The 13876-nt window shown below is 37.5% G+C and overlaps 1 protein-coding gene across 12 annotated transcripts in view; it reads left to right on the top strand.

Annotated features, from left to right (window-relative positions):
* Positions 1-13876, top strand: part of frya (furry homolog a (Drosophila)) — a 72141-nt gene that overhangs the window by 26991 nt on the left and 31274 nt on the right. For 10 of the 12 annotated variants that reach the window (XM_015036869.1, XM_015036866.1, XM_015036876.1 and 7 more), the window contains exons 2-20: positions 4352-4551; positions 5841-5894; positions 6679-6818; positions 6921-7011; positions 7120-7199; positions 7718-7798; positions 8328-8496; positions 8669-8761; positions 9671-9769; positions 10322-10423; positions 10603-10706; positions 11067-11175; positions 11269-11355; positions 11593-11764; positions 12064-12196; positions 12325-12432; positions 12760-13015; positions 13173-13355; positions 13468-13554. In XM_015036869.1, the coding sequence (XP_014892355.1) occupies positions 4352-4551; positions 5841-5894; positions 6679-6818; positions 6921-7011; positions 7120-7199; positions 7718-7798; positions 8328-8496; positions 8669-8761; positions 9671-9769; positions 10322-10423; positions 10603-10706; positions 11067-11175; positions 11269-11355; positions 11593-11764; positions 12064-12196; positions 12325-12432; positions 12760-13015; positions 13173-13355; positions 13468-13554 (2348 nt within the window). Of the gene's footprint in view, positions 1-1980; positions 2279-4351; positions 4552-5840; positions 5895-6678; positions 6819-6920; positions 7012-7119; positions 7200-7717; positions 7799-8327; positions 8497-8668; positions 8762-9670; positions 9770-10321; positions 10424-10602; positions 10707-11066; positions 11176-11268; positions 11356-11592; positions 11765-12063; positions 12197-12324; positions 12433-12759; positions 13016-13172; positions 13356-13467; positions 13555-13876 lie in introns of those variants that run through there. The other 2 variants (XM_015036872.1, XM_015036871.1) reach the window with 2 other exon arrangements.

The following is a 13876-nucleotide window of genomic DNA, read 5'->3' as shown; positions in this document are numbered from 1 at the left end:
CCTGTGTATTTGTACTTTTACTTAAGTACATTTTTTGAGTACTTTCTCCACCACTGATTATACAACACTAACCAAGTAAAGAGTATCTGAGCATTTTTACTCAATGAATCGATCAAATTTGACTTGTTTTCCATTTTAGAATAGTGTCTTAAACGAAGTGCTTTCCATCAGTGCAGTAATAAAAACTGTCTAGAGTAAAAACAGATAAAAACTAAAGAAAGTGACATTGGTGGAAACATAAAAGTGTCACAATGCTAAAAACAGGCCTAAACAAATGCGTTTTTAGCTTAACTTTAAACTAAAATAGATCACCTATGGTCCATGATTACAATTTAATGTTTCTGCAGTCTGAAACAAAGCCTTCTCAAAGAGTTGTCTTATTACTGGGATGTGTGGTCCAGTTAAAAAAAAGTCAGGGAAATATAAATATCCACCCACATTGTTCTCAGACCAACATGAATGTGGCATTTTTAAGTAAATAGGATGATCCTCAAGACTACATCACTTTATATGTACGTGTGTGCATGCGTGTATCTTTGTATATGCTACATATGGACGACCATTATAGCCATTTTTAGCAATAAAAGGGGGTAATTTATGGAAAGTGAGGACATTTTCCTACTCTTCTTTTTTAAATTGGAATGCTCTCTACTAGTTAAGTTTAGAGGTATGGTATAAATAAAGTTTTGGTTAAGGTTACGGTTATGAATGGTTAGAGTTGGGGAAAATGTCTGGATTAGGCACAAATGGAGTTCCTATTTGAGTCTGTGTGTATATGTGTGTATATTAGCATTTGACTCACCTTTGAATCATCACTTCTCCAACAAACATCAAGTTCTACGGACCCACTGGTTCTATCTATCTATCTATCTATCTATCTATCTATCTATCCATCCATCCATCCATCCATCCATCCATCCATCCATCCATCCATCCATCCATCCATCCATCCATCCATCCATCCATCCATCCATCCATCCATCCAATCAATTAAGAAACCATTGGACTGAAAACCTTGTGGTTAGTCCAACAAATACTGATTTCTGATCTCTTCCTGAGTTAACACATTAGTATTGCTGTTTCTAACTGAATATGAACTTGTTTTCTTTGCATTATTTGAGCTCTGAAATCACTGCATGTTTTTTCATTATTTTCACCATTTCTCTTTTTCTGCAAATAAATAGAAAAATTTTGCTCAGAATTTTGGAGACACGTTCTCAGTAGTTCATAGAATAAACAGAACAATGCTCATTTTACTCAAACATGTACCTACACAAAGTAAAGTCAGAGAAGTTGATAATTTTAAGTGGTCTCTTAATTCTTTCCAGAGCTGTATATATACTTGTTAGCTTGTTTGCATTGTTCTGTGAGGATCGCCACCATGCTCAGGGTGTTTCCAGCCCAGCGATGATGTAATGTATGCTGTGGCCAAGCTTCTTGTTTGTAGAGTCACATGTCACGTCTGAGACTTTGTACGGAGCAGCAGAAAAAGGCTTGAAATTCCCACTGATTGCTTTCTTTATATCTGATCTCAAATTAGCTTCATTGGCTTGGGAAATTATTAAAAATTTTTGTTGATTTTATTCTGCTGAACATGATTTGGCCTGTTATGAATTCAAAGTGCTGGGCAGAGACTCTCCATTCCTGTTACCTAAAATCATTTCCTTTATGACCAACTTAAAAAAAAAAAAATAGAAAACATCATCGTCATCATCATAAATTTAAAGGGATTGGTGGTGAATCAGTGCCTGATGAAGAATGGTGTTTACACTGTGCTCCTCTGTGCCTCTTGCTTTACAATCACAGATGTGGAGGGAAGGGGAGGACTGCTTTGTAAGTATAGTGTTTATGCCTGGACAAATATAGTCACACAGCTATGCCACCATAGCATGTTGGACCTCATCTCTGTGCAGCTAAAAATTCCCGCCTGACCTTCACTCTTGGAAGGCACTGACTGGTCACAAGGCTTGAGAAAGCCAACTCAGAGGGAGCTCGGAGAGAGAGGGAGACAGATCTACAGTAGAGACTGCGTGCTTTCCCATTCCAAACACTTCTCCCTCTTTTTTAAACACACCCCGCTATTGCAAATTGCGCACCATGGAAACTATACCCAGGAGACCACAGCCAGCTGTCACACAAGACATGAAAGTTGGTGGATTCTGCTAGCCTTTGTCATGACTCAGGACGGTCCTAGATACCATGTCGTCATTCACCGCAACAGACAGAATGGCGGTTTGCTGGAGTAAGGCCAGCGTGATCAGCTTCATCAAAGGTCTGGGTAGGTGCTGAGTTTTTCATGAATGAGCAAAGCGTGTACTGAAAGCTGTAAAAGGTTGCCACGCATACTGGGCATTCCTTGGAAGGCTTCGACTGTTTCATGTCCTGAAAAGACCTGCTGGAAACTTGTGGTGGAACTAAAAGGACTCTTTAGCTAGTTGTTTGCAGATTAGTCAGAACTCTAGAGTCTTAATTAGGTGCTAAAAATAGCATTACTGGTCTTTCTGTTGTTTACAATGGTTGACGTGTGAAGTTTAGACTCCCCTTTCACTATGGTGTGCACTTTCTTCCAGCTAAAAAAGATTCATCTGGTAAAACAAATTTGTACAAAGGGGCCTCAAATAATTTGACCAATTTCTGTCCTGTGGTTTTTCTAAAGCTTTGACCTGCCAATAGTAATTTTAGCTGATTATGATTTCTTAAGAACTACAATGTAATCCCACCATTTTTGTTGTGAGCTGTGATCAAATATGTATTTATTTCAAAGCTAAGACAAATTACTCTGATGTTTAGCGTCTCATATTAGCATATTAGCTAAAGTTCTCTAAAATTCAAGAAGGCTTTGAGGATTTTTTTTTTATTTTTTATGTCAGAATGTTCCACAGTGGAAAAATAGTTGAAAGCTCAAAAGTATAAGAAAAAGAACAAAATTGCTGTGTGTTATTCAGTCATCCTGTTATCCGCTGAAAGTCTTGCTCTCTCTGACAGCCAGAATCACTGAAATTTTGTGTCTTTTAGAAATAGCTTCTTATATTTTTCCTCTTCCTCGACTGACTCGCCTTTGTGATGCAGAAACTTTAATTCCTCAACACTCAGTACCAGTGTGCAAACCAAAGTGCCAGCTTGACCTGGCAGCACTCATGTAATATTTGTTCAGTGTTTGAAAATCCATCAGATTTCTCAATTTCTGACTGGCTGTTCATCAGCTTTTTGTCTTGGTGAATCTCCTTTTCTTTAACTCTTTCATCATATTAATTTAACAATTAAGTGTGAAAAGTAAGTGTCTTAAGAAATCTGAACATTTCTTTGTCGTGTCTTAAATAAAATCAACAAGGAACGGTTATATGCTGTGCAAAAGATATGCTTCACTTCCGCTTTTGTCCAGTCAGTTATTTCATCCACATGTAAACATGTAATTTCCTGAGTTAAATGTCTCAGTTTGAGATGCTGGCACTGATTTCAGGACTATTTGAAGCTCTTTTCTGTCTGGAGGCAGTAGAGTGAAACACTGGGGTAAATCTTTAACTCATGAGGATAACTTAAGGTCCAGGTTTTCTTTGTTTGAGTTTTGTCTCTCCTTTGCCATTTTTTTGGGTAGACTCAGTGAATGCAAGCGAGGATGGATTCGATTATTGTAAAATTTAGAGAACAATTGTGCTGTACTTGGAAAAGTAAAAAAAAAAAACAAAAAAGCCCACAGGGAATGTAATTCTTTATTTGAAATAGAAATACAAATTACGTTCAGAGCAAATATAGATTTTCAATGTATTTGTCATGAAAACATATTCCTAATCATTAAGGTATTATGGAATTTAGTAAAACTGAGAAAAAGTAGTCGCATTAGTGTGTTGTCTGTTTTCTACATACAATCTGAGGAAACCTCAGCTGTCCCAGACATTGGAAAACTCTAGTTGATGGGATGTTATGACCTAAGTCAAGCCACCCCTGTTTAAACATTGTCCAAATCACAGCACTGCCTGAAGATGGTCACATGTTCAAGGCTCCCACTTCCTTGTAGGGCCGATGACATCGCTGGTACAAAATGAAAACACCAGCTGCCGACCGTGGTGTTTTAATTTCCATATGGGCCCTGCTCTGTGTGACTGCAGGAATGAAAAAGCAGTCGAAGGGCAAACCGGTGCCCTTTTGACAGTCATGCTGTGGAATGCTCATCAAGTTGGGAACATTTTGTCCATGTTTGGGAAAATTCTCTCGAGCGCCCCGTTTGCTTGTCTCCTCTTCTGTATAGACTCGTGGCTAATCATGCCCCCTTCATTTGAGCTTTAGTTAACAATGTCCTTTATAACTAAGTAGTTTCTAAAACCATACGTGTGTGCTTGTGTCCTTTCTTCAGCTTCACCAGTGGGGAACGGTTACAGTAAACCTCCCATACCTCCAGTCTGTTGTCCTCAGGGAGAGAAAGGTCCACCAGCCATGATGCCCATCACCATCGACCCGGAGAGCCGGCCTGGCGAGTACGTCCTCAAGAGCCTCTTCGCTAACTTCACCACCGTGTCTGAGCGCAAGATCCGCATTATCATGGCCGAGCCGCTGGTGAGTGAGAATGACGGTGTGAACGCTTGCTGCTCCTAAGGAGTCCAACTTGATTGTAGCCCAACTTTTCTTCATATCAAATGTTTGAATTGATTTGAAGGAGGAAAAAATAATCTGCAAATGAAATAAAGACAATATACTTTACTGCACAAAGAAAACCTGTACGGCTGACAACTAACTGATGTAGATCAGTGCATTTTAATGTTGGCAACACTCTCAAAACTGACCTTTAGCCAAACTTCACCAACTGTTTTAAACTGCAGCAGGACACTTACATGGAGCTTAACCTCCATATTCACAATTCTGATGACATGTCCTCCAGAAATAGTTTTTCTATTATTTTTAACCAGGCTTATGCACTCATGACTCTGTATTCTCTAAGCGTACTGTGGACAAACCATTGCTGAATATGGAGGCTGTTAATCTGTGACCTCAGTCGGCATGGAAGTGTTAAATATGCAGGGAAAGTGTCTAGTTCTGTGTCTGTTTAATACTCCCTAGAGGAATGTAGAAAGGAGGTTTCCTCTCCACATTCTTCTGACAAGATGAGTAATTAATATCAGCTCAATGTTACAGGCACACAGTAACTTCCCGCTAATATTATCGTTGAAGCCAGTATTTTATCTAAAACTCTTAGTAGTTTGTAGATGTTTTTAGCTAAAACACTTGTGTCTGTAAAAAACAAACACTATCCTCATCCCCAAACAAAAGCAGGATTCTCCAGTGAAAGCATTTGCTAAAAAAGCTAAAAGGTTCATCAGAGTTTGTGGCTTAGCGGCTTGACAGAATTGCAAGCGAGAGAGTAGGATATTTCCATCAGCCCACACAATTGTCAGTGTCACACACATCAGGCTTTCTGCTATTTGGATTAATCAGCAACGAAAGTGCTCTGAACTGCTGTTTGGCTGATGAAATTCTCCTGGGTCAGGTTAGACAAAAGGCAAAGGAGGCAATTAGAAAGAAAAGTGGTTTGGATTTGATGGTAAATATGTCAAATTTTTACTATGTTTAATTTACATTATGTAATATTTATATATTACATGTTGATTTAATTTAACACAGTGAAAAAAAACTAATAAATGTGTCTTTTTATTCAGTGTAAGTAAACTTCTGGTTTCAGCTGTGTGACTTGCACTGCTACCTGTAAGCAGACAGATGAAGAATGAGTTCAAAAGTGGTCCTATGTTGTTTTCTGACAGATTGGCTGAAATTAGGAGCTTAAAACTAAATATTAATTGCTATCTTTTACAACTGAGTTGTAAATAAGTAAATATTGTTTTTCATTTTAGGAAAAGCCATTGATAAAGTCACTACAGCGGGGAGAGGATCCTCAGTTTGACCAAGTAAGTGCAGAGAAATGCTTTTAACTGCAAGAAGTGCTTCTCTTGTCAACATATTACTGAATTTGGTTATTTTTCACATGTTCACTACAACCTCCAAGCACTTGTGTTTAATGCATTTCTGTGTGTTCTGTGGCAGATGTATTTTTCACACGTCAAATATAAATGTGACTTTACCGCAGTGAACGGGTTGAAAGCTCTGCTCACATCCCAAAAGGTCTTTCAGGTTCACTCGCTGTTTACCTTGTGACTTGGCCCCAGCTCGGCACAAGGTGTGTCCTGCAGGTTTGTGGTTATGCAGAGAAGGCCTTTTTCACAGCCACAGAGGTGTGTTTGTGCTGCTGCGCGAGGCCATTCAGTCGCTCTACAGAGCCCGGATTCTTCTGGAGCCTGGTGCTGAATGAAGGGCTCGCTGTGTTGCCCCAGTCCAACCAGACTCTCCTCCCTTCCTGTGTGCCCAGCCTGTTCCTTCCTTTGCTGGGACCTCCCCCAACATTAAGGGAGGCTGCCCCGTGGGCACGGTCCCGTAGAGAACCAGCTTTGCCCAATAATCTTATTTCACTCCTTTCATTTAGTCTTAAATGTGCCCTAATTTAGTTTTGCTCCATTTAACTTTTAAGTGCTTGAATCCTAATGAGATGCAAATAAATCTGTGATGTGTGTTGGAGCTTTAGCTGAAATTGCTGCACAAATAAACAAAGGAAGCACTGATTGCTATCTCCTGCTTTGGTATGTTAACTGCTAAACAGTAATGTGCATTTGCACCATCTATGTCTGGTTCCTCTAGTTGATAAGCGCCATGAGCTCACTGGCTGAGTATAGTCTTCCCTCCATCCTGCGCACTTTGTTTGACTGGTACAAAAGACAGAACGGACTCGAGGAAGAGCTGCACGAATACCGACCAAGAGCCAACACAAAGTCCAAAAAGTGAGAACATGAAGACAGATTAGCTTAACCACAAATGATTCCATTTGTAAAGAAACACCAGTTTTTCTTTTTCTATGATCATAACATTTTTCTTCCCAACAGTGATGAACAACAGAGAGATTATCTACTTGAAAGGAGAGATTTGGCCATTGACTTCATCTTCTCTCTTGTTCTTATAGAAATTTTAAAACAGGTGACTTTTGTTCTAACCTTTGTCTCACAACAGCTGCTTTTGCCATTTTTTTTATTATTATTATTTTGAAGTCTAAAACTTTCACCCTCATTCTGTTGTTTCAAATAGATGCCGCTCTACCCTGCCCTTGACGGTTTGGTCAATGAAGTCATTAACTTAGCCTTTAAGCACTTTAAATACAAAGAGGGGTAAGATTTAATCACTTCTAGTGCGACTTGATTTTATTTATTTATTTTTTCAGGTCCACATTGTTCAGACATGTCAAATATTTTAAACTGTTTTATATTTTGTCACAAGCTTTCATGTTTTTTCATTGGGATTTGACATTTTTGCAGTAATAATGAATGTGAATACTATTCCTAAGCAGTGAAAGTTTAGTTTTCAGCTAAAACAAATCTACATTCGGACTTCCAATAAAATTTTAAAACCAAGTCTGGCATTATTTTTCAATTAAGCCAAATACAGAAAAATTTAGCACAGATTTATATGAATCATGTAGACATGCCACACTTTCTGGATATTTTTTGGTCATTCTACAACTTAGTCATGTTCTACTTTTTGTTGACCAATGGCATAAAATAAAATATGAAAAATGTTGTGGTTATAACATGAAAAATTACAAGAAAGTTCAGTGTGTATAAATACTTTTACAAAGTGGTCTTTCTAAATCATTAGTCTTCTTAATGTTGCAATTTTTCCCCAACAGATACCATGGTCCAAACACTGGCAACATGCACACTGTAGCAGACCTCTATGCTGAAGTCATAGGAGTGTTGGCTCAGTCAAAGTAAGCATGATTATATATATTTAAGTTTCTGCTTGTTGTGTGAGGACTTTCTGAAAAAGACATGTTTTATGAGTTTGAAAGACACTTTAAGACAAGTCTTTAATGCCAAACTAGTACTGGAAAATATTGTGCTTATTTGAACTTTTGGGATCATTACAGCAGGGAGGAAATCCTTAAAGCAGACGTACGAGCTGCAGGTCTGCTTTCAAACTATGCTTTGCTTAATTTGACTAAATATCTTGAGACATGCTATTCATATTTTTACTCAATTTTAGATTGAGATTTTAGAGATAATTCCATCTCTGGTATGTTTCAAGAATAGAATAAGTGTTAGATGAGAAATTTGTCCTGGGCCTCAAATCTATTTATTATATGTTGATGGAAGAAGCATGTCTTCCATCAAGACATGGATGGAAGACATGCTTGAACCTTGCCACTTTTCATTTTTGTCACAACTGTCAGCTTTACTTTCTTAATAGCAATTGAGGCTTCTTCATGTACGTGCTCATAAAACATTACACATTTTCAGGTTTCCTGCTGTAAAGAAGAAGTTCATGACTGAATTGAAGGAGCTGAGGCAGAAAGAGCAAAGTCCGTATGTCGTTCAGAGCACCATCAGCCTCATCATGGGGGTCAAGTTCTTCCGAGTGAAGATGTATCCAGTCGAAGACTTTGAAGCTTCTTTTCAGTTCATGCAGGTGCAACAGAATTTACAGTGTGAACACTTAAGTGAAACTTGGCTCTCTTTACTGCTTGCTTGTTGAGTGTTGATCTTACATTTTCTAGTCTTTTATTGTCTTTAAGGTAATGAATAGCAAAGACTTTTTACAAAATTCGCAATTCTGCAAACTGTTGCTCTCTTGTTTGCAGGAGTGCGCCCAGTATTTTCTAGAAGTCAAGGATAAGGACATTAAACATGCTCTGGCTGGTGTTTTCGTTGAGATCCTGGTGCCTGTTGCTGCGGTAAATTTCTTCATCCTATAAATGATGCAATTATTACTCAATAATGTTCAGCCAAGAATTGAAATATTGAAAAGTACCAAAAAAACAATATTTTCTTACTGCAAGAGCACATTCGAAAAATAGTTTTAGTATATTTATTCTGTGCAAAATAAACTTAAAATATTTTCAAATGTGATATTGATAAAATGACAGGATAAATTATAAAATAAACAGACATCTGCCGCTATTTTAAAATATTATTATTACTATTATTGAAATAGTAAAAAAAAAACACAACCAAATATCTGACAAAAACAATGACAGTATGCAGAATATTAAGATATTGCTCCTCATTTTGTAGAGGCCTCCCATCTTTGCATTACATACTTGTTATAAGACTGATATCCATCTAGATTTTTAGAAACTAATTGTAATAATAAATAATTAAACCATATTGATACTTTCCCTTATTAACTTAAAAAGAAAAGTAATGCTCCTCTGTTTTCAGCAGTGTTTTTGTCCTCCTCATAATATATATCCACTGTGTTGTTGGTCAGAAAACTATAAATTGGTTCTCTTGAATGTTTCAACAATGTAATGATCAAAAACCAAGACAGAAGTGGTTCACTAGACATAAAATCTTCCGTCTTCCATGGCTTGCATGGACAACAAACCAAATCCCTGGTGCTAAATAGTGTGCCATTATCTCTTATTTCTTAACGAGGGTTTGTTAAACAAATAATAATTTAAAAAAAAACAAACAAAAAAAAACATGCTGAATGTCAGATTATATCACTACAGGAACAATTAATTTCCACCTTTTATTGAGTTTGATCATGTCGACATGAGAAATGATTCTCCAGATTATATTTTCTGGTCCATTTTAGGCAGAAATCTCAACGTTTAACCTTAATCTTGATCTCGCTCTAGGCCGTGAAGAACGAAGTGAATGTACCCTGCCTGAGGAACTTTGTGGACAGCCTGTACGACACAACTCTGGATCTGTCGTCAAGAAAGAAGCACTCACTGGTTAGTTATGGGGCAGAAACAGACAGTGATTGTTGGTTTTGTTTGTTTGTTTGTTTTATGTTTCTGGTTTTACCGTGGCAGCCTCTGTTGTATGGTGACAGTTGTGTAAACTTATTTCAGAGTTGCAGTTTGTGTCCAAACTACAAATAATTTATAAGAGCAGTCAGATTGTCAAAAGAAGCTTGAAAGCAGGGCTCTATGTGCTTTTAAGTGTAAAGCTCCAACCCCATGAAAGGGCTATAAATAAAACTCACAACTTCACACAGAAAGGCAACAAAAGCATCCCCAATAAAAGTGGAAATCTGCATTCTCTGGAGAGGCAGCGTTTGCAACAGACACATGTTATGAAGTATCCACCATCAATAAGTAGCATAACAGAAGAAAACCTCATTGTGTCTTTGTGAGAAATCAGATTTTAAAATGCAGTTTGGAGAGAGTTTCCTTGATTTGCTTCTGCAATGTTCATTATGCCTGGATATTTCTAAGTAGTTTTACGTTTTACTCACATTATGACCAAAACTCTTGTCTAAACTTTTGCTTTCATTTTCCCAGGCCTTTTATCCACTGGTAACCTGTCTGCTGTGTGTGAGTCAGAAGCAGTTCTTCCTTAACAGATGGCACGTCTTCCTCAACAACTGCCTTTCAAATCTCAAGGTAACGTCTAAACCAGATTGTAGTTCTTTACTGGAAGTGCTTTTTGTTAAATTTTTAATGTAATTGGATACTTTAAATGGCAGTATGACTGCAGGAAGTATTTTTGACTATATGCAAATGTGAAGTACTATTAGTTTTTGTTCAGGTTTTACAGCAACTTTCTTTTTTTTATCTTACAGAGTAGAGATCCTAAAATGGCTCGTGTTGCTCTGGAGTCCCTGTATCGCCTGTTGTGGGTTTACATGATCAGAATAAAGTGTGAAAGCAACACAGCAACCCAAGGGTAAATCTATTTACCCTGCTTTATTGCTAGTAGTTTACAGTAATTTCATGCCTCAGCACTAAATTAGCATCCCCAGATGTTGCCGTATTTTTATTTGTATTTATTGTGTCTTTAAAAAAGTATTCATAACTCAAGAAAGCAACATATTGCAAAGAACTTCTATTTAAAAAGAGAACCATGCATTCTCTTCTTTCCACTTTATAATGTTTCTGAAATAGTTCAAGGTACTGAAATACTTTTACAGGACATAAAATGTAAGGTTAAAGGAGGTTTTTTCGTGTTTAAGAGGTGTGAAACGTATCTTGAAAGTGAATTTTTATAACCCCATTATTCTAAAACAATGTTTGTGTGTGTTCACAGTCGTCTGAGCACCATCATAACGACGCTTTTCCCTAAAGGGTCTCGCAGTGTGGTGCCGAGAGACATGCCCCTCAATATATTTGTCAAAATCATTCAGTTTATTGCGCAGGTAAATGCAATGTGCTGTGATTCTCTCAGTAGATGTTATTGACACTCAGGTTAAGATCTGTGAAATAAGCACGCTTCTCCTATTTTCCTGCAGGAAAGATTGGATTTCGCCATGAAGGAAATCATTTTTGACCTTCTCTGTGTTGGAAAACCTGCAAAAGCCTTCAGTCTTAATCCTGAGGTACGTCATCTACTTTGTCACTGAGACAGTTTTCAATAAAAAAAATATACAACAATACTGATGCAAAATGTAGCCTATTAAAATATTAGTTACAGTTGTACTTTCTTTCTTCTATTTTAAATTTAGAAAGTGGATTTATAGCATAAAATACGTGTAGAAATGATTGCATTTATTTCCTTTAATTTTTTTTCACTAGTGTTGTGTTAAAAAATTGTTAACATCTTCTGTTTTGTTCAGAGAATGAACATTGGTCTGAGAGCGTTCTTGGTCATCGCCGACAAACTGCAGCAGAAGGACGGAGAGCCTCCGATGCCGAATACCGGTTGCTCTTTGCCCTCTGGGAACACGCTCCGAGTGAAGAAGACATACCTGAGCAAAACGCTGACTGATGAGGAGGCCAAAGTCATCGGTGAGAGAGACAAACCACGATCAGGAATATTAAAAATGCTTATATATTCATACCGACAAGAAATGTGCATAGTTTATGTAACATTATGTTTGAACAGTGTCAATATATTTGGTCTTTAATTTCTTGTTTTATTTTATCCCTTAGAAGAAAAATATCATACATCTGACATAAAATATCTTTTAGCCATTTTTTTTTTTTCAAAATATGTATCAATTTTATTTTATTTTATTTTTTTTAATTCTTAGAGTAGTGGCTTCTTATCTGATTAATTCCTTCTAACTTGCCCTCTTCTTGTTCAGGGATGTCCCAATATTATGTTCATGTGCGGAAAGCGATTGACAGCATCCTAAGACACCTTGATAAGGAGGTGGGACGCTGCATGATGATGACAAATGCTCAGATGCTGAATAAAGAGCCAGAGGACATGATCACGTAAGAAAAACTATTTGTCCACAATCACTTACGTTGCTTTTTTTTTTTTTTTAGTATCACATTAATTGATCAGTTTGACAACAAAGCAAGATTAAAGTCAGGTGGTTTTTTTAAATGTGATTTTTCAGGGGTGAAAGAAAGCCAAAGATAGACTTGTTTAGGACTTGTGTTGCTGCCATTCCTCGCATCCTTCCTGATGGGATGTCCAAACCTGAACTCATCGACCTCCTCTCACGGTGAGTCACACATCTCAGAGGAACAGTCTGTGTAGAGAAAATTTATATTTGGCTCATCTTGGCTTTAATGACAGCATTATCTAAGGTTAAATGCACAATTAATATCTGTATGCCCATAGGTGTTTTTTAAAGATGCATGGAGGGAAAAGTCAAAAATGTATATCTCAATGTAATGTAGTCATGTAGCAGCAGAACATTTTAGTTCTTACGCAGCAATTAGTGTCAAGGCTTGTAAATCCCAGTATTTTCCCCATTGAATTTCTGCATGTCAGACATAAAACTTAAACTTTCTACATGAGAACCTCTGGATTTTGTCTGGTTTGCCAGGTTGACGATCCACATGGATGATGAGCTTCGCCTCATAGCCCAGAACTCCCTGCAAAGTCTGCTGGTGGATTTCTCTGACTGGCGTGATGACGTTTTGCTTGGATTCACCAACTTCCTGTTGCGTGAGGTTCAAGACACCCACCAAGGGTTGTTAGATACGTCCCTCAGATTACTGCTGCAGCTGCTCACACAGTGGAGAATAACCCTGGCGTCTTCTGGAAAGAGCCATGACCTCGCTAAGCTACATGCTGTCGAGGTGAACTGGAGTTTCTACACATATTATGCATTTAGCAAATGGGTTGTCTGCCTGAGGCTGATGCTCCAGGATACACCTAGTGCAGATAATTTAATTGCGATTTATTTATTTTGTGTTATTAGATACAGAAATTTAACAATTGTTTCAATTTTCACAGCTGCTGAATTCTTGCTCGGGCCATAAGATGCCTGCAGACAGAGGTCCTCACTCCACTGTGCTGCACGCTGTGGAGGGACTGGCACTCGTACTGCTCTGCTCTTGCCAGCTGAGCACCCGCAGACTCGCCATCGCTGTACTCAAAGAGATACGGAGTCTTTACTTGACAATAGGCCAGACCGAGGTAAATCAAAGACACACCAAAACTATGTAAAAAGAAGTAAAGTGTAAAATGTAGTTGAGTTGAATGTTTGATGTTGAGAGTTTGCATTTTTTTATTGTTTTGTAAACTGCAGGATGATGAAAAGCCAATGATAGAGATAATGGATCAGCTCAGCCCTGTTATTATGGAGAGTTTTATCAACGTAGCTGTCTCTGATGCAGTAAGTTCCTTCTGTTGGCTATCGGATCTACTTAGATTCTATTTACCGTCTTAATTTCAGGCGAGTTGTTGGCAAGCCAGTAAGCTAGGTTGAAAACAAGATAATAGCTAGTAGGAGAGTTCAGTCACATGTAAAGATTGCAGGTTTCTCAGCAAACAAATTACTCCTAAAACACACTTAAGTTGGTGACTAGAATGGAGCTGGTTCAAAAAGGATATAGTAGTATATATATATATACATATATATATATATATATATATATATATATATATATATATATATATATATATATATCTTTTTTTTTTTTTTTTTTTTTTTTTTT

The sequence above is a fragment of the Poecilia latipinna genome, unplaced genomic scaffold (assembly GCF_001443285.1).
Source record: "Poecilia latipinna isolate Pla-1442-1.1 unplaced genomic scaffold, P_latipinna-1.0 Scaffold383, whole genome shotgun sequence".
In the NCBI taxonomy this organism is placed as follows: Eukaryota; Metazoa; Chordata; class Actinopteri; order Cyprinodontiformes; family Poeciliidae; genus Poecilia; species Poecilia latipinna.
This window is presented reverse-complemented; position numbering and strand designations above follow the sequence as displayed.